We start from the raw sequence: 19,552 nt of genomic DNA, 5'->3' as shown, positions 1-19,552 counted from the left end.
TTAGCAGACACTCATCCAACCTCATACAAAACCAGAAAGATTTGAACCTGCAACCACTTGATCTGCTATCAACAGCTCCAACCACTGAGCTACTCCAGCCTCCCAAAATGAAATACGTGTCCAGATGTTGTGAAAAGCTGTCGGATGTTTTAAAAAGCTGTCTTCCACAAGGTAGGCCTACACTGGAGACACCAGGCCTGTGTGCGTTTGACAGGTCTGTGGTCTCCGAGGAAACAGCAGTTTACAGGCCTACCAAAGCGGGGCACCTTGCCTGGAGAAGGAGCAAACAATGAAGTGCTGACGCTGTTCTCACCTGCTTTTTGTCTCACTTCGCAGACAGTCTCATCAATGGGTGTGTTTAGTTCAGCATCTGTTATTGCCAAGATGGCCACCTGTCCCCTTGCTCTCCAGAGATCCTCGCGAGACAGGACAGGCAATTTACACGTGCAGCGCGTGCCAGGACCAATCCACTCACACGACCACCACACAGCAACCGGGTCCTCTGGAGCTACACTAGGAACGGAGAAGCAGGGCATTGTGGGAATGGTGCTCTGCCGTTGAATGACGGGGGGACGGGGGGGGGGACGGGGGGGGGAGATGTTACAGTCATATTCTACAGTTTAACAGGCAGATTCTAACACACACGACACACACACACACACACAGCCTTTTTCACTGACAGTAGGAACATGTCACATCAATCTGCCACCAGTCCGTCTTCCTGCTCTGACTGCAGGAGGGCTCTTCTCCAGTCTCCCTGTCAGGGAGCATATGCCGACATCATGGCTGCTGTGCCGTGCTGGAGACATGATCCAGTCAGCAGACCCCTGGGCAAACAGGGCCCCCCGTCCTGCTAGTGGCACCAGACATGATCGCTGGCTTTCAGGCAGATGACTGATGCTGTCAGCCGGCTTGTAGTGGCTACTGCCCTGGCTGACTAACAGGATGTGACACGGGAGCCACTAGCTATGACTGAGTGCATGAGGGTTTTCTAAGGTTGTCGTTTTTTTTTCTCTTGAAGACTTGAAGACTTTTTGTCAGTTTGTGTCTGTGTGTGTGTATGTGCCTGACAATGCAGTTATTTTGTCATCATGTCATCAAGATTAGTCAAGGCAGTACAAACAGAGGTGTGGGGATGAAGTGAGTTTCTGGTTCTCTCAGGTTCTCTCAGGTTCTCTCAGGTTCTCTCTGGTTCTCTCTGGTTCTCTCTGGTTCTCTCTGGTTCCCTCAGATTCCCTCAGGTTCCCTCAGGTTCTCTCTGGTTCTCTCTGGTATGCTCAGGTTCTCCCTGGTTCTCTCTGGTATTCTCAGGTTCTGTCTGGTTTTCTCTGGTTCTCTCTGGTATTCTCAGGTTCTGTCTGATTTTCTCTGGTTCTCTCTGATTCTCTCTGGTTCTTTCTGGTATTCTCAGGTTATATGTGGTTCTCTCTGATTTTCTCTGGTATTCTCTGGTTCTCTACACAAGACGAACTGTTGATGGCATCTCATCTAACCGTGTTGTCCACTGCTGAACACCAGCTCAACTTACCCTGGTTCAATCCAGTCTTAAAATGTGAAACTAGGAGAAATAAATTGTGAAAATAAAATAAAAAATAGTAAAACTGACCTTCAATATAACTAATCTGCCTTCGTTTAGAAATAGGGATCCATGGGGAACCCGTCTCTGTAAGAGACTGCACACCTTCCTGTGTTGACACTCCTCACAGCTTAGCAAAGAGCTCTATCGCCTGGCAAAAGAGAGAACTGCACCGTTTTGTTTTAATAGGTGTTTTCTATTACAGCTCCACATAGTTTGTTTATGCACCGAACGCCCTCAAGTATAACCCAAATGCTTCCCGATAGCACTTTAAAATATTGAACCCAAAAAACTGACAAAGACTGCAAATATATCAAGTTTTATTTGTACTGCCAGATGTTTGTGGAATTTAAATACTTTAAAAACACGGCTTACTGTCATCTACAGCCCCAAAGAATTTCTGTACATTTGCGATTGTGAAAATAACCGGTGCATCATCTGCTTCACGGAGTCTGACATGGGTAGATGATTACAGTGATCAGAGGCCCACAGTATCAGCCATCATGTACACCAGAACACTGCTCACCTCGTTTATCTGGCTTTGAGTTTCACTCGGATTCAAAACAAGTCCAAAATACAAAAAAAAGGGATTTCACCAGTCCATTTCAACCACTTTACAACTTATTTCATCCCATTATCAAAAACAACACTTAAAAACACAAAACTGAACAATGTCGAGTACTATGTACAGCTAAATAAATAATGCAGCATGGACTTCTGAATTAACTGACGTTTCATGGCTTTCTTTCCTGTAGTGCAGCTAGCATAAGGCTGCGGAAGCCATTTTAACTGGAAGATGTCCACTGACTCGGCACAACAACAACAAAACAGACTAAAAAGCAACTGACAAAGTTGTTTTCAAAAAGATAACCTAAGACAAACCGTACTAAATAATGTTTTGAAAATCAAACATCAGAGTCAACTCAATTGGATGCGCTGTAAATACAAGATACTAATCCTTACTACGCCCTACAGTGTTCAAACTGGCACCTGTAATAACTTTATTAGGTCCATAGTAGAGTCCTAATTTCTCCTTCAAATGCAGCCATTTCACCAATAACTGATAGGTGGGCCTACCTACTGAACAACATAAATAGAATCCAATAAAGTAAACCATTTTAAAACATCCGTACCTGGGCTCGAACACCTAGATGATTTCTAGAATCACGTGTAGTCTGTCAGAAAAGTAGGAGACTGGTTGTCAGTTTCCTCACAGCAAACATTCTCTAAGATTTACCTCAAACGTTGCATTTGTGTTGCTTGCTGTGGATGTAGAAAAAACATGCAAAAGGTTTCCAGTAGAGATTTTGATTCTTGTATTTCATGGCAAGACAGTTGGTACTTCCTTCCAACGTTTTGACTTCGACAAGATGAGGAGCACTGACATAACCGAGCGAATACAATTTCCACCCAACACAAAATTTTAGACAACTAAATTACTGAACACGCAAAAGTAAATCAACACCAGCGCAGGGAGAGCTTATCATCGTCGCATCCAACTGAAATGGTCCGATGGATGTCTTGAAGATCCCAACGTAGGAGGGTAACTAAACCATCCTTTCACCCTGTGGACACACACTTCACCGTAGCAACAAACCAAGAAAAAGCTGGTCTATGAAGGAGCAGGAGGCCTCACAATCTGTCACGACGTTTAAGAAAATCCAATTCTGGGCAAAACAACAGTTGATGTTTTTTTGGAATGTTTGAAAAAATACAAATCCACTGATCTGAACTACCCGTTTCCACACTGTCAAATATAACGGGGAAATGTGTTTGATTGGCTTAGGAGAACGCTCTACAAATGTTTTCATCAAACCCCTGGAAGACGTAGGCAACTGTCGCTGGCGGGATCCTGCTAGCCAGCGTTCGACCTGTATCCATACTGCAGGTGTTTCGCTCTCTGAACACCAGAGATTCATCGCTGGGCCTTTACCAACATCGCCTGCTCTCTGCGTGACTCCGGGGAGATTCTCCTGAGATAGGATCCATAGGCCAGCTGCCTGGGCCTCCCCCGCCCTGCTGCGGAGCGGTCCCAGAGGGCGAGGCAGAGGGCGAGGCAGAGGGCGAGGCAGAGGGCGAGGCAGAGGGCGAGGCAGAGGGCGTGGGGGTCTTCATGTGGCTTTACGGAGAGATGGAGTGGACATGGAGGACCGGCCACTGACCTGCGGAGTAGGGAGACGAGAGAGGGCAGAGACAGAGTCAGTTCAGATCTCGTACGACCCGGTGTCGTCAAACGCACTTCTAGGTTTTAAACTCCTTCTGAAGACCGTTAGAATAATCAGGAATAAGACTTTACATTAAGGTGACTTTAACTGTCATGTAACTGCAAAGAAACACATTTTCATGAAGGTTGCACTGACTTCTCATTTAACAAAGTGAGTAAGTGAGCTGTTTTGTGTCTCAGCCTCATTTGTAAAGTACGCATGAGCACTGCATGTCATCTCTAGGGGTCTCACACGAGCACTGCATGTCATCTCTAGGGGTCTCACACGAGCACTGCATGTCATCTCTAGGGGTCTCACATGAGCACTGCATGTCATCTCTAGGGGCCTCGCATGCCCACAACCGACAAAATGCCAACAACCTGGCCGTTCAGAAAGGTATCATTGGCCTCGTCTCCCTGTGTGTCGAGTCTCAGCTCCACTAAAGCAAACCAGGTGAGGACGACAGAGGGAGAGTGAGCGGGGGGGGGGGGGGGGGGGGAGCAAAAGGGGCGGGTGGGTGGGGGCGAAAGGGGCGGGTGGGTGGGTGGAGGCGAAAGGGGCGGGGGGGGGGGGTGGAGGCGAAAGGGGCGGGGGGGGGGCGGGGGCGAAAGGGGTGGGGGTGAATGACAGGCGGACAACGGGCCATATGGAGGGGGCGGACCCCGAGGGGTCGTCAGGTTTCCTGCTCTCCTGTCGCCCCCCCGGGGGGCTAACACCGGAGCGGGCCGACAGGCGTCCGAGGCAGACCTCCGAGGCAGACCTCCGAGGCAGACCTCCGAGGCAGACCTCCGAGGCAGGCCTCCGAGGCAGACCTCCGAGGCAGACCTCCGAGGCAGACCTCTGAGGCAGGCCTCCCCCCTCCCTGAGCGCCGCCCGGAGGCAGCCGCCTCCGCCGACTTCAAACGTGGCGGCGTCGTCAGGTTGGCGCGCTGCGAGGGAGGTGACAGTGACGTGCTGCTCGCCTGCTAAGACTCACGGGGCACAGCGACAAACACACCGACATAGACACACACATACACAGACATTCATACACACCTACACACACACACACAAATAAACACAAACAAACATGCGAAAGAAAACAGGAAATAAAGAACGTACTTGTTTGGGTGCCTCTGAGGAGGAGAGGACTTCCTGTCCCACATGTCCGTTAGCCTGCAGCATGGCTGGAAGAAGCACAGAGAGCCGTCAACTCCCACCCAGACAGGACATGGCTCTGTATACACTACAGGTTAAACCATGCACTTAGTTACGCTTAGTTAGCATGCACAATCATTTCTCCATAAGTGGCATCTGATTAATAATCGATTACGTTTTTTTCAAAGAGATGTTTATGTTACATCACAAAGGACTGCCAGTAAAGGATGAAAGCAAAACAAACACACACACACGCACAAAGAAAACATAAGTGACCGAGCGACCAAATGAAACAGTGAGGTACGCTAGACGATATCCAGTCTGTCTGACGATCTTTACACTTCCAAAAAGGCTTCACTGCAATCCAAAACTTCGAATTTAACAATTCGGTTTTCACCAAACGTTATTCTCCGTAATTAGGAGAGAGCACTCAGAAGAGCTACTGTACAGAGAGGCAACCGGATCTACTGTACAGAGAGGCAACCGGATCTTCACCAAAACAATTCATGACAAAACACATACTCGTTTGACACTTGAGGTCTGTGTGAATTTCTGTGTGAAATTTCTCCTTGCGAGGAAACAGGTCCTTTTAAAGGCGTGTACAGAAGGGCATCATTAGTATGTCTAATGTGTCATTAGCAGAGGCTACCTCCAGGGCTGGGACAGGGAGCAGTCGCCAGGCGCTGCTCTGACAGGCAGACACGTGCTGCCTGGGAGAAGGAGCATAAATTACTGCAAATAAGAGCCAGAGTCCTGTGAAGTGCCCTCAGCCCTCTGCACTCTGGTGTCACATGTCAGGTGAGTTTCCTCTCCCTCTCTCCCTCTTTCTTTCACTCTCTCTCTATCTCAGTTTTTGAAATTCTCTCTCTTTTTGTAGGAAAATGTTCACTTTCTCTCCCACCCTTTCTCAAACACTTTTTTGTCTTTTTTTTTGTTGTGCATATTTTTTCAGATGCAACAGAGAAGCAGCATTTTTTCGTAAACCCCCCCACCCCATATTTAGTTTGTTTATTTGTCTAATTTGGATGGTTTGTTTTGGGTGGCCATGGCACCAACTTCCCCCTTCCAGGCCCACGCTAGCAGCAACACATGTCCTCCTGAAACAACATGTTACCCAACTGCCCTTATGGCCATTTTCATTGGTTTTAACTGAGCAGTGTTAACCTAACTTGTGATCTAACGCTGAAATACATCTCGTCACACAGACTAAACCTTGTTCCTAGCTACCATCCTGGAGCAAGATAATCCCAACAGCTCTCTAAACCAGCACAAAATTACCTACTTTCAGCCTTGTAGAAAACATGTTGGTGTGGTGGTGTTGGTGACAGAACACACTAACTCCTGATACAGGACTACAAAACCCTACAGCATTCCTCTCCTTACCTTGCGGCTCAAACCTGGGATCAACATAGCCCCAGTGCTGGTAGAGGGCGGCCAGATCGTGGGGGTTGTAGTTTTTCAGGAGACTCAGAAGATCGACTTCCATGGGAGGAGCCCCAGGCCCTAGGTAGCCCCCACTTCCATGACCCCCGAACATGTTCATGACCGACCAGAGGTCGTGACCCTTGGGGACGGTGGAGGTGTCTTGCGATTGGTTGTGGCGGTGGGTCCTGTCGGGGGTGGAGTGTGGAGCGCGCTCGGTGCGGGCCTGGTTCCTGGCCAGGATGAACCCCAGGCCCTCCTGAGGCAGCAGGCTCCCCTCTGGAGAGGCTCTGTGTCGGCCGTAGCTGAGGCTGCTGCTGCTGGGGTGGAAGGAGAGCCCGGGACTGTCGCCGCCGGCACTGGCGGCTGACGGCGTGACCTTGGGACGGTCGCCGGAGGATCGGGGCTTCCCGGTGCTCGCCGCCGAGTGTCCGGGGCGAGCGCTGGACTTCTTCTGAGGTAGGAGTGTTTTACGGACACTAGAGGGCGCCTTTTCCCCAGTCGAGCGTGAGCTCGCTGGCTGAGCGGTGGGTTTGGACTGGGGAGCGGGAGAGGGAGACGAGGTGTTTGGATGTGGAGTCTTTGGTGTCGATTTCTTGGCGCCCGTAGCGGCGTCACCCGGGGGCTGCGTCCGCTGAGCCCGCGCCAGAGGGAGGGCGGGGCAGTCCTTGCCCTCCAGGAAAGGCGGAGGTCCCGTTCGTCTCCCCGGTTTGGCACCCCCCGACTTAGCGCCCTTGACTCCGTTGACGTGCGGCGCCCATTTGGGCGCCTGGGAATTGGCGCCGTCCACTTTGTGAGCCACGCGCTGGTGAATCCACAGGACCTCTGGGTAGTGGGTGGTGTGGACGCAGTACGGGCACTGGTGACGCACCAAGCGGCCCTCAGCCTGCACGACGGGCTTGGCGACGCCAGCCTCCGGACCCTCCTCCGGACCCTCCTCCGGACCCTCCTTCAGACCCTCCGCCAGCACTGACAGGTTGAGGAGGCTGGCGTCGCCGGCGGCATCGCCTCTCCCTCGTCCCTCAGTGCTTCCTGGTGTCCCGGGCTGGCCAATCGCTGCTGGCCTCATCTGCTGGGAGGCGGAGCCGGCGAACGGGCTCCAGACCGGCAGGCTGAGGAGGGTGCTGCGGAGCTTGAGGTAACCCATGTAACCCTTCGACCCGCTGGGGTCATCCTGACTGGCGCCGCGCTGGTTGTGAAGGTGTATCAAGTCCTTGTGTTGCCTGAGAAGGTGGGCGCTGAGGGTGGAGGCGTCCGGGGTGTGGAAGTCGCAGTGCTCGCACAAGTATGGCTTCTTATCTGGGGACAGCAGGAGGACAGGTCAGCGTTAACCAATCAGCAGTCAGGACAGAACCACAGTCAGTTAATACACCGGGCGAACTTGGAGTGATACCGACAATTACACAGAATAGGTTTTTAAATGATTCAACAGCATGAGGAAGGTTTGTTAGCTTGTTTGTGAACACAGCCAGCAGGGAAAATAACTGACAGTAAACACAACAGAATTTGAATGAACAAATGTGTAATTCATTAATATAACACAAGAGGTCTCTATTCTCTACAATAATATTTTCGACCTATAACAGAAACAAGGAGTAAATTGTTTGCGCTGAAAGTAATCCAAGGAATAAAATGCTGGCATAAAATCTATTAATATCCCCCCCAGGCATATCCTTCCAATTCTGTCTGGTCTAATGTTGTCCTAAGTCCTAATGTTGTAGCCAACATCAGTTGAGCAGTATCCTTGAAGTGGTGGCCTTACCTCTGTGAGTTGTGTCAGTGATGATGCTGGGGTGTCTGGTGGCCTTACCTCTGTGAGTTGTGTCAGTGATGATGCTGGGGTGTCTGGTGGCCTTACCTCTGTGAGTTGTGTCAGTGATGATGCTGGGGTGTCTGGTGGCCGTGTGCCCCTCCCGGACCCTCTTCTTCTGCAGCGCGAGGAACGCCTCGGGGGTCAGTCCGGTCAGCAGAGCCCGGCCCCCCCGGTGCAGCGCCCCCCCGCGGCCCCCGGACCCCTCCCCGCCCGGACCTCCTTTCTTCTTCTTGCCCCCGGGGCCGACGTCCAGCTGCTTCCTCTTCCTGTCCGTCTTCGCCGGGACGTACTGGCCTCTGTCCTTGCCGTACGCCACCTCCGCGTCCGCCAGCCTCTCCACCCAGCCCGGGCCCTTCTCCGCCACCTCCACCACCCGCCCCCTCGTAGCCAGCTGCCAAGCCTGGTAGCTGCTCACTGGGTCCAGCTGAGGAATCCTCCCTCCCAGGCCCCCCTCCTCCAGACGGCGCCCTACCGCACGGAGGTTCAGACACCCCAGGAAGTGGGCCTTGGCGGCCGGCGTCTCGGAACCCTCGGGTTGGGGAGGCGAGGCCTGGCTGGCGTGGCTCTGCTTGTGGACCCTCTCGTGGACCCGGAGGGTCTTGCGGTCGTGGAAGAAGTTTCCACAGCCAGCGCAGAGCTCGTAGAGGCACTCGTCGTTGGCGAGGGCTGCTTGCTCCTGGGGAGCGCCGTTGATGGTGGCCGGGGCTTGGCCCCCCTCGGCGCCCCGGGGGGCGGGTTTGGCTCGGTGGATCCGCATGTGGCTCTGGAGGAACCAGGCCTGGCGGAAGCGACGTCCGCAGATGCGGCAGCCGTGGTCTTGGGAGGAGCGGTGCTTCTTCATGTGGGTCTTCAGGAGCGAGGCTCGGGGGAACACCTGGCTGCAGGAGCCGCAGGGGAACGGACCCGACCCGGCCTCCAGCTCTGCCCCGGCCTCGGCTACAGCCTCTCCCTCAGTTTCAGCCTCTCCCCCATTTTCAACCTCGGCCCCGGCCTCACCTCCAGAGTCCGGTCCATCGGCCTCCGCAGGCTCCGCGGCCTCACCACTGGTCTGAGGAGGCTCCTCCCTCACAGCCTCTCTGGTCTTCTTCTTAGAGGCCTTCTTCTTCGTCCGCCCGTTGACTTTGTGCTTCCTGGCAGCGGTGCCATTGGTCAGAGGAGCGGCTTCATCCAGCCTATCAGAGTCCTCCTTCTTCACCTGGTCCCCCTTCTCCGCCCCGGCCTCCCCCCCGGCCTCGCCCTCGGCCCCCAGGCTCTGCAGAACCAGACCCAGTTTGTGGCTTCTCACATGGGTCTTCAGGCTTCCCTTCTGGGCTGCGCGGTGGTCGCAGTAGGGGCACTTGTAGGGCTTCTCCCGGGTGTGTCTGCGCATGTGCTGGGACAGAGAGCTCAGGAGAGGGAAACTGCGTCCGCAGACCCGGCAGGTGTGACCCGAGGTGGCACCTTCCACCAGCTCCACATTAGCGTCCCCCATCACCTCCTCCTTCCCCTCCACCTCCATGGTCACAGGCTTTAGAGTCCCAGATGTAAAAACAAAAACAGATCAGACCTGCTCGCTTTGTTGCACAGGTTGTGTAGTCCTCATAACTCGTGTCAGAGAGATTGGTCTGCCATCGCTGCTTCTGTTTTCATCCTTTTGGAGGTAGACTATCTGGAAACGCTACTTCTCCATGACGAATCTGAGGACAAACACAAGACAAAAGACTTAAGTGTTTCAATGCACGCAGATATTACTTTACACATATAATACACAAGACAATTATAATATAAGAGTAACAGCAGTACGCCGTTGTTTAAAGATTTTGTTTAAGACAATCTTTTTGAATATATATTTATAATCTTCATAAGCTCTGAAACGCATTCAGACTTCTGAAGTCCTCCTAACGTCCCCATGCAGGAGTTTCCCTGTGTTCTAGTGAGTGTGTCGGTAAGTCAGAGAGAGAGAAAAAGAAAAGAAAAGGAATTTGCATCACAGAGACCTTGGAATGGCCATTGTCCCCTACAGAATGAGCGATGGCTGTCCTTACACATTGTGTGTGTGTGCGTGTGTGCGTGTCCTCTTCTCCCCCATGCCTAAACTGAGTGTGTGTGCTGAAGCGTGAAGTGGTACAACTAGCTTGGATGACATGACGCTGCAGGCTACTCCACTCTAAACCTGGATCAATAATCCATTACCAGCAAGCTACATCTGAAGCTCACACACACACGTGTGCACACATACGTACACAGATACATACAAAAACACACATACAGACAAACATACGATAAATTATAGTAAGAAGGAAAATGATCAAATGTGTCCAAATCTAAACTACAATAGATCTTTACCGGGCAAGTTAAGAAAAGGTTGCATTTGGTGAAAGTTAATAACTATTTAAAATCACAGGAAAGTTTGTCTTGCTAAACAGAACTCAAGGAGGTAGATGTTAATTATGCAACAGAAGTATTCACTGCCCAAGACCACGGCCAGCCAACCGGCCATCTGACAAGCTAGCCACTCATCCAGTCAGCCAGTCAGCCAGTCAGCCAGTCAGCCAGCCAGTCATCCAGTCATCCAGTCAGCCAGCCAGTCAGTCAGTCAGTCAGTCAGCCAGCCAGCCATTCATCCAGTCAGCCAGCCAGTCAGCCAGCCAGACATCCAGTCAGCCAGCCAGTCATCCAGTCAGTCAGCCAGTCAGTCAGCCAGTAAGCCAGTCATCCAGCCAGCCATCCAGTCATCTAATCAGCCAGACAGACATCCAGCCAGCCACGGGAAAAACCGGCCATTGTGTTATCTGCACCAGAACTGTCACATCGCCTCACGTCTATCCCCACAGCTCTCACCAGGGGGTCTAGGGCTCCTATTGTTGGCTGAACCCAGGGTCCATCAGCGCCCTGGAAAGATGTCTGGAGAGGGGGAGGAGAAAAGACACTGCTCTGTCCTGTCTCCAGCCACCACGACATGGGAGAGGGGATCGTGTGTGTGCCTGTGTGTGTGTGTGTGTGTCTGCTAGCATGCAATCATGTGCCTGTGTTTCAAACCATTCTTCCACACCAACCAAAACTGACACGGGCAGTGGAGAGGGAGCTGTGTGTGTGTATGTCTGTGTGTGTATGTCTGTAAGTGTGGGTGTGGTGTGTGTATATCTCCGTGTGTGGTGTATGTATGTCTGTAAGTGTGTGTGACATGTGTGTGTGCCTGTACGTGTGTGTGGTACGTATGTTGGCACACTCCTGTGGTGTGTGTGTGTGTGTGTGTCTGAAATGGTGTGTGATGTGTTGTACATCTCCTTGTGTGGTGTGGTTATGTCTTGAGGTCTGTGTGGTGGTGTGTTTATAAGCCTGTGGTGCGAGCCTGTGTGTGTGTGGTGCGTGCGTGTGTGTGGGGCGTGTGTGTGTAGTGCGTGTGTGGGGTGTGTGTGTGTGGGGCGTGTGTGTGAGATGCTCTCGGAGATGGCAGGTGCTCGGAGAGCGAGCCGTTAGGTTAGAGCAGACGCCCGTTCCTCTGCTTGGCTGTGTCTGGGCGCCAGAGACAGGAGGGTGGCAATTAAGGGGTTAAGGTGAAGCCTTGTAATTGGTTAAAACAATAGATGATGTCAGAGGAAGGCAACAGATGGGCAAGGGAACCATCCGGTCCTCTCCGTGGTGTGTGTGTGTGTGCGTGGGTGCGTGTGCGGGTGTGTGCGTGTGTGTGCGTGTGTGTGAACCCTTTCAAAACTGCAAGGTTATGCGTCTAACAATACATGTTACCCTATACTGAACATCTCCTATGGAAAACATTATTATCTCCGGAGAACGATGACGACACAGGCATGCAGTTTCACCCACTAGAAACCCCACACAGTTTAACAAGACACTTGGATTTGGAAAGTGTAGACTCCATGCGATGGTCATCACTCGACCCCAGTTAGAAGCAGAGCCAATGTTAGAGAAAAACAACCTTTCTCTCAAACGCACACACAAAGCCTCACTTGCTTCTGCATATGGACACACACACACACAGCCTGACTAGCTCTTGGACACAGAAAAACACACATAGCAGTATATAAAGAGCCCAGGAAGAGGTCAGACTCATCCACACAGAGAAAGACCCAAACATGTTGCTCTAGGGCAATGACTCTTTTCCTTTCGTTCCTCTCTCTTTTCTCTCCCTCCCTCGCTCCCTCTCTCTTTTCTTTGGCAGATGAATAGCCCCGACCAGTCAGCTGTCCTCACATTGATTCAGCCTGGCGTCCTCACCAGCTCAGCACTAACTCCCCATGGTCAGGACACCGATGCTGAGCTGGGATCCACAGCATTTGTATGTGTGTGTGTGTGTGCTTTTGTATGCGTGTGTGTGTGTGCTTTTTTATGTGTTTGTGCTTTTGTATGTGTGTTAGCGTGTAGCGTGTATGAATATGTGAGCCTGCGTGTGTAAGCATGTGTGTTCCCGTGCGTGTGGGTCTACTCCTTGTGTCAGTGCATCCCTGTGCATGTGGACATATGTGTCTGTGCTGAAGTCATCCACATATGGTCCAACAATCAGCTGCAACGCTGTGCCAACACACATACCCCCACGCCCACAGCAGAGTCAGGATACCAGCCGGATGCTACCCTTCCAAAGTGGTCAGAATAGTCTTAGAGCCTCTTGTGCTAATTTGTGTTATTTGGCGGAATGAAAACGACCTGCTTCTAAACAGCAGAAACACAATGGGCTTGACTGATATTCCGCTCCTCTGTCTGGTTATTTTAGGTGTTGACTATGGTTGAGAGAGGCCAGGGGATTCCTTTTCCTAATGTCTCTTGTCCCTCTCTCATTTCATTAAGGAGAGTTATGAGAACGGACCGACTTCCATCCTGCAGACTCAGGAGGGATCTCCTCTCCTCTCCCCTTCCTCTCCTCTCCCCTTCCTCCTCTCCTCTCCCCTTCTCCTCTCCTCTCCCCTTCTCCTCTCCTCTCCCCTTCTCATCTCCTCCCTTTCCTCTCTCTTCCTCTCCTCTCCCCTTCTCCTCCCCCCTTCTCCTCTCCTCTCCTCTCCTCTCAATAAAAGAAGCTGTGACCTGCGTGACCCCAAAACAGTCACCTTCCTGTCTTTCAGACAGGTCACAGAATGCTCAATCTGGCCCTCACTAATCACCTCTTGCCCGTACCGTTTCAGTCCCTAATTGTCCCTCGCTGGTGTGGACCCGTCTGCGTCCTGGCCCTGGCATTGTCCCACTCACAGACAAAAGTGAGTGGTGACGAGCCTGACGCCGTCTGTCAGACCCAGGTCAGAGCTTAGAGGCCCTTGAAGCGCAGCTTTGTTTACTGGGTCGTGATGGGGAGGCGTGCGGCGCGTGGGCCAGGCTAGCCAGTGGCTAATCCCGCTCCTGGAAGCCCGCTCTGTCAGAGACACAGCGTGGAGGTGCTTGAAGCAGCCACTGTATGAATGACTCTTTGGCATACTGTGTGATGTTGCACCCTGTGCATGTCAGATTATTCATGATTGCTAGATAGATTGATTACACGGCAGATAGTCGAGTAACTCGTGGAGTCTGGTGGCTGAGCGGTTAGGGAATCGGGCTAGTAATCTGAAGGTTGCCAGTTCGATTCCCGGCCGTGCCAATTGACGTTGTGTCGTTGGACAAGGCACTTCACCCTACTTGCCTTGGGGGGAATGTCCCTGTACTTACTGTAAGTCGCTCTGGATAAGTATGTCTGCTAAATGACTCAATGTAAATGTAGATAGACAGACAGACAGACAGACAGACAGACAGACAGACAGACAGACAGACAGACAGACAGACAGGCAGGCAGACAGGCAGAGAGACAGACAGAGGATACATAGCTGGTGATATGCAAGGTGGGAGTACAGTATCAACACTCACACACACACACGTCCTCCCCACCCCCTCCTTGGTCAGTTCCCTGCCCTGTTACACAACAAACACACTGGGATTAGTCTTGATAGCATGTGATCAGATGGTCATTGACCTGACTATTGCCATCCCAGTGTTTGTGCAGGCTGGAGCGAAGGGAGAGGAGACAGAGGCAGAGAGCACCCTTAAGCACACTAGCTTGATTATAACCTGATTAGGGAAGGATGTGTCATGCTGTTAGCTGTGTGTGCTAACACACAGTGTTTATGGAAAGTAGACTATCAAGTCGACCACAGAAACAGAACAACAATCACAGTCACGTTTAACAATCCCCCTCTCAGTCACTGCTACCACAAACATCCCCCCGTCGTGAGTTTTGGGTGGAGATTTGAGGTGAGGGCAGCCCCCTTAACGTCGACATGGTTTCTGTTCGTCCTGGATTGGTTGGTGCAGGACACAGAGGAGCATAATCTGGTGGCATTAACTTGCTCTCTAAAAAAAGCACTCTCAACAGGGATTAGATTATAATGTTTAGGTCAGCCCAGACTGGCTCTGCATCTCCCTCACTCTGTTTCTCCCTCGCTCTTTCTATCTCTCTCTCTCTTTCTTTCTCGCTTTGTTTCCACATATTCTTCCATTCTGTTTCTCTGTCTCTCTCTCTGTGTGCTGTGTCGATCAACTCATTAACACAATCGGGTATTTCTACAGTCGCCTACACAAACACTACAATCTATTCATCTCACTTTAATCATGCCATTCGCATTATTAGCATGATTAACATTATTAGCATAATTCTCTATGTTATCAGATCAAGCTGATGACAAAGCAAAGGAAGGTGTGGGGGGGGGGGGGGGGGGGGGGGGGGGGGTGACAGCACACTAGTGAAACTGTTAGGAGGTTTTAAAAACGTTTGGGATGTAAATCAGGTGAGGCCAAAACGGAGGACAAACCTACAGGTACAACAACCCCCAGCATCCCACAGTCCTTCCTGTGTACAGGCCACCGTGTGACAGGAAGGGCTTACATAACTATGACATCACACGGCAGGTCAGAGACTAACGATCAAACCAGTGGCTGGATTTAGAGCCTGTTGCAGAATAAACACACTACTTGTACGTGATAAATCGAGAAAAAAAATGGTGTTCATCCCAGCAACGACACTAATTATGATTGTTTTAAGTGTTTATGCAAATGTACAAATACGCTAAACAGACAAATTCATCAGCATGTTGTCCTGTTGAGACATGACTTCCAGCGAGCACAGACATGTTCGCTTCCAAAGACATCTGGCAACGGCGCACATTTCTTAAATCGACTCTGGAGAGTTTCACACAAGAGTCTCCATCCCATGAGCAGAGCTCTCTCAGAGCTGAGCTCTCCAGGGAACAGATCCTACAGCTGTACGTTTCCCCGGGCTGGGACAGAGCACCGGGTAACCTGACCTGGGAGCCGGCCCACCTCAACCTGGCGTGTGCGTGTGCATCATAACCACAGCCGGTGGCAGTGTTGGAGGGGAGGGGGGGGTCAGGTTTCTCATGGGAGGGGCAGGCATCTTTCACAACACCCCCTCATTGGTCTCTTAGGGGTCTGAGGTAAGGTGACACCCTGAGAGCCATCCATTCTGGTCTTCTCTCCTGTCTCGAAGAGCACACTGGCAGATCTGTGGCCACCCCCCCCCTTTCCCCTCCTCCTCCTCCCCTCCCTCCCCCTCCATCTGGTCACATCCCCAGCCCTTGCCGTGCGACGTAGCGCAGAAGACAGGGCGGTATTGTCTCGCTGCAACGCCATGCTTTGTTGACGTGCCACAGTGAGATCCCTTCACAAAATGGCTGTATGTGATTATGTCAACTGACGTTTGGTACGAGCAGAATGGCAAAAGCAAGGGGCAGCGTTCCAACACGACTCCCTAGCATCGCGGCGTGGTTAAATAACAGGATCCACCACAGGCCTGCCAGACCTGTTCATCACACAGATACACACACACGCCAGGTCCTCGTGTCCAGCAACAAAACAGTTGCGTCTGTGGACAAGGGGAAGACGCATGCTTGACGCGCTATTACCCTCACATATATTCACAGAACACACACGCACACAGAACATCCGTTCTTGCCTTCCACCCACATTTCTTTAAGTGGTTGTAGAGCCAGCTGACCTGAGCCAAGCCCTTCACCAGACACCAGCACACACGCAAACACACACGCAAGCACACACACATGCAAGCGCACACACACACAGCTGCTACGCTGAGCTCCTGTCGCACAATAGCCCCACGGACACGCCAGCCTCAGGTCAGCCACAAGCTAAGCACCATGTTCAGACTTTGGGAGCGTTTGATTCGATCTTCCAGCTGCATTCAAAACCAGCCGATCAGCCTCAGAAGTACCGACCGCGATTCAAAACAGACACGCGCCAATCGCGTTTGAATACCTCTGTGATGTCACCGATCTGGGTATCGAACGCAGGTGTGGTGAACACACACACACACACCTCATCTTCTCTCTCACATCCAGCGTACTTACACTAATGCTGCTAATCCCCCTCACCATCACTAACACACAGCCTGGAAACAAACTCGTTCTACTGTAACAAAGATCCAGTGTGGCCGTGCAGCTGTATACACAGAAGTGGATTTGCATATAAGAGCTGAAGGTTTACTACAGGCCTACTGTCCAAGACCACAGCTTTATCTGTGCCAACTTAGACACACCGGTGTAGAGATGACTGTTAACCCAGCCCCACGTTTTACTGTCTGTTTCATATCTGTCTACTGGAAATGAAAGTGTTACAAGGTCTATAAGGAGCGCCCCAGTGCGGTAGCTCACTGGATTATTGCGCGCACCATGTAGGGCGGGTTCGAATCCTGCCTGGGTCCTTGGCTGCATGCCCTCTCCTTGCCTGTTCCATCACACTTCGCTTATAGGCTGTCCAATAAAGTGGAAAAAATGCTGCCACCCCAAAAATAAATCAAACTAAAGGTCTATATCGTTTTTGGGTGATAATTGGAAAATGTTCCAATAACTAAAAGACCAGGCAGGTGTTGCTCTGCGAGCAAGTTACTACATCTGAAGGACAGGAAGGAGTCCTTTTCAATTATCTCCCGTCTCAGATTGAGAAAATCCAAACTCAGCATATGTGCTCCAGCCCCCCCCCCCCCACCCCTATTCTCCATCTATTTAACCTAATCTGTGTGATTAAATCATTTTTCTTCTGCAGAGATTTTGCCTCCAGACTTGCTAGCTCGGAGCTGAGCGTACTTCCTATTGATTGCCATGTTGAGAAGATTACCCTAATAGCTGGGATTACCCCCCACATGTTGTCCACACGAAGGGGGTTGGGGATACTGCAACTCAGTGTCTGCGTGCTCGAGTGTGTGTCTGTGTGTGTGTGTGTGTGTCTGTTTGTGTGTGGCACGGTTTGTACGTGTGAGTGTTTATGTTAGTATGTGTGAGCGTGCTTGTGTGTTGGCCAATGTGAGTGCATACGTGGGTGTGTGTGTGTGTGTGTGTGGCGCGGATATTTTGATAAAACACACATATGAATGCAGGCCTGTTGTTGTTGTTCATCAGATGTACAGCACGCGTACAGTATCCGCTTGCCTGTATTTGCTGTCGCTTCATCCATCAACAGACATCAATAAATCTGTTCGCAATTCACCTCAGGAACCTGGCATCTATGGTTGATAAAAGTAAACATTATTCACTCAATTCTTGGCTGAACACGCTAATTGGGGTATTTTTTTTCAACTAGGTTATTTTGGTCTGACCTGTGACCCTGTCAACGCAACTCGTGATGACCCCTGCATGACCTCTGTTGTACCTTCCTCTACCTCATGACTCATCAACTTTTGTACATCTTTACAGTCTTTACAATCGTCTGCCAAGCTTGATGTTTAGTCCACTAGCTGGTTCTGTTTACCGAGAAGCAGCCACCCAAAAGCACCACTGTCCAAGTTAGTTATCCGATAACTATCAAAGTTAAACATCAGTTTAGATTTTGGGAAAATATTGTCAGCAGGGTAAAGGCTTCTCCTTTGGAACGATCACACACACCAGTGGTTTACCACCAGGAGGACTGGGGGACCCTCATTGACATGTTTACATGTCCGTCCCCTGCGGATTTCTGATTGCTTACATTTAAAATTAAAGAATTGTCTGATTTTTTTTTTTGTGGCCATCTTATTTTATGATGCGATCCCCCAAGAATACAATTCAGGCTATGCTACTGACACACACCACACACCCAACACACACTCTGAACTGCCATGGTGAATGGTAAACAAACCTCTACATGTGTGATTCATTCAACAGCTTCATTAGAGATGAACATGGCCACTGTCTAAATGTTTCCTCTGACTCAACAGTGTCAGCTCTGTTACTGGCTCCCAGCCTGGTGATATGCTCTACGGAGAGATCTCCTGGCCAACAAAGAGAGTTTGAAGCTAACTGCTGAACAAGATGTGCTTGAACCAACACATAGCTATCTAACAGAGTGAACATGGTAATAAGACTCATGTTAACTATGTACCGTTATTGCATGTTAGAAGTACTTGAAGGAACCAAGTTGATAGTTGTGGCTGATAGAAGGTATCTTACCTAAAGTAATTAAGGTATCTTAACTAAAGTAATTATCCAAACTAAATATGAGCAGGAACTGTTGATGTGACCATTAGCAATACAACAGCATACATTATTAAGGTATTCAGGTTATTAAAGTTGCAAATACGGGTTTTTAGACAAGGCAGATGGAGAGACTAAGGGGCCATTCAGAGCAGACAGAAAAGGAATTCTAGTAATCTGCTGCTGATCCGGTACAATAGCAGCCTTGTCGCTTGTGCTAGGGCCACTCACAAACACAAGTTTGTGTACGTGCCTTGACAGGGTTAGCACCGATAGTACGGTTTGGATAGATGAATAGAGAAGCACATAATAGTGGAACTTGATTGGACCAGTTAAATGTTTCTGTGAATCGGTCTAGGCCATAGGACAAATCAAACGGGAAGGTATCCTTGGAGTAGAGTATTGCTGATTGCTGTAGACTACTTGCCAAAACTACACAAACCTAATACGCAATGTCTATTAACACACAAAATGTAATCCAATCTAAAGGAGAGTAATGCAATCATTGAATGAGCAAATTGAGCACATTTCGAATAATAGTCTACACATCGTCCTCTGAATCTGAGCCGCTGTTTAAACCCCTTACCTCATAACTAAGGCAAGTGTGCTCTAATAATGGTCGAGTGGGGGAATTAATTTTCCGTCGTTAACGATTGGCACAACTCTGAAAACATCCAATGAAAGTTGTCAAATGGTTAAAAAACGACCATTCCTATTGTGTAGTTCCTTATTACTCCGTTGCGCAAAGTGCAAAGTTTTCTTTGGGTCGTTTTATCCCGGTCCCATGTCGTCCACTTACGATTAGATACCCTTGAAAAAGAATCGGCTTATAGTTTTCGTCAGACAAGCGAATGCTCCCACATGAAGAAAAAAGCATCAAAACAAAAAGTGGCAATTAGCTCCGCCCTATATGTTCCCAGCAGACCTACAGTTGTTACGCATCGCAATTATCTATTATAATTATCTTCCT

The 19,552-nt window shown here is 50.3% G+C and overlaps 1 protein-coding gene across 1 annotated transcript; it reads right to left on the bottom strand.

Annotated features, from left to right (window-relative positions):
- Positions 1 to 1,913: 1,913 nt before the first annotated feature.
- Positions 1,914 to 19,520, bottom strand: znf516 (zinc finger protein 516). Its single transcript, XM_047019742.1, has 5 exons — positions 19,169 to 19,520; positions 8,198 to 9,828; positions 6,301 to 7,638; positions 4,882 to 4,946; positions 1,914 to 3,738 (listed from the first exon to the last, which is right to left on the bottom strand). The coding sequence occupies exons 2-5, from the start codon at positions 9,648 to 9,650 to the stop codon at positions 3,688 to 3,690; spliced, it is 2,907 nt and encodes a 968-aa protein (XP_046875698.1). The 5' UTR covers positions 9,651 to 9,828; positions 19,169 to 19,520; the 3' UTR covers positions 1,914 to 3,687.
- Positions 19,521 to 19,552: the final 32 nt, after the last annotated feature.

This window comes from Hypomesus transpacificus, chromosome 4 (genome assembly GCF_021917145.1).
Source record: "Hypomesus transpacificus isolate Combined female chromosome 4, fHypTra1, whole genome shotgun sequence".
NCBI lineage: Eukaryota > Metazoa > Chordata > Actinopteri > Osmeriformes > Osmeridae > Hypomesus > Hypomesus transpacificus.
The sequence above is the reverse complement of the archived record's forward strand: the minus strand, read 5'-3'. Positions and strand labels throughout refer to the sequence as shown.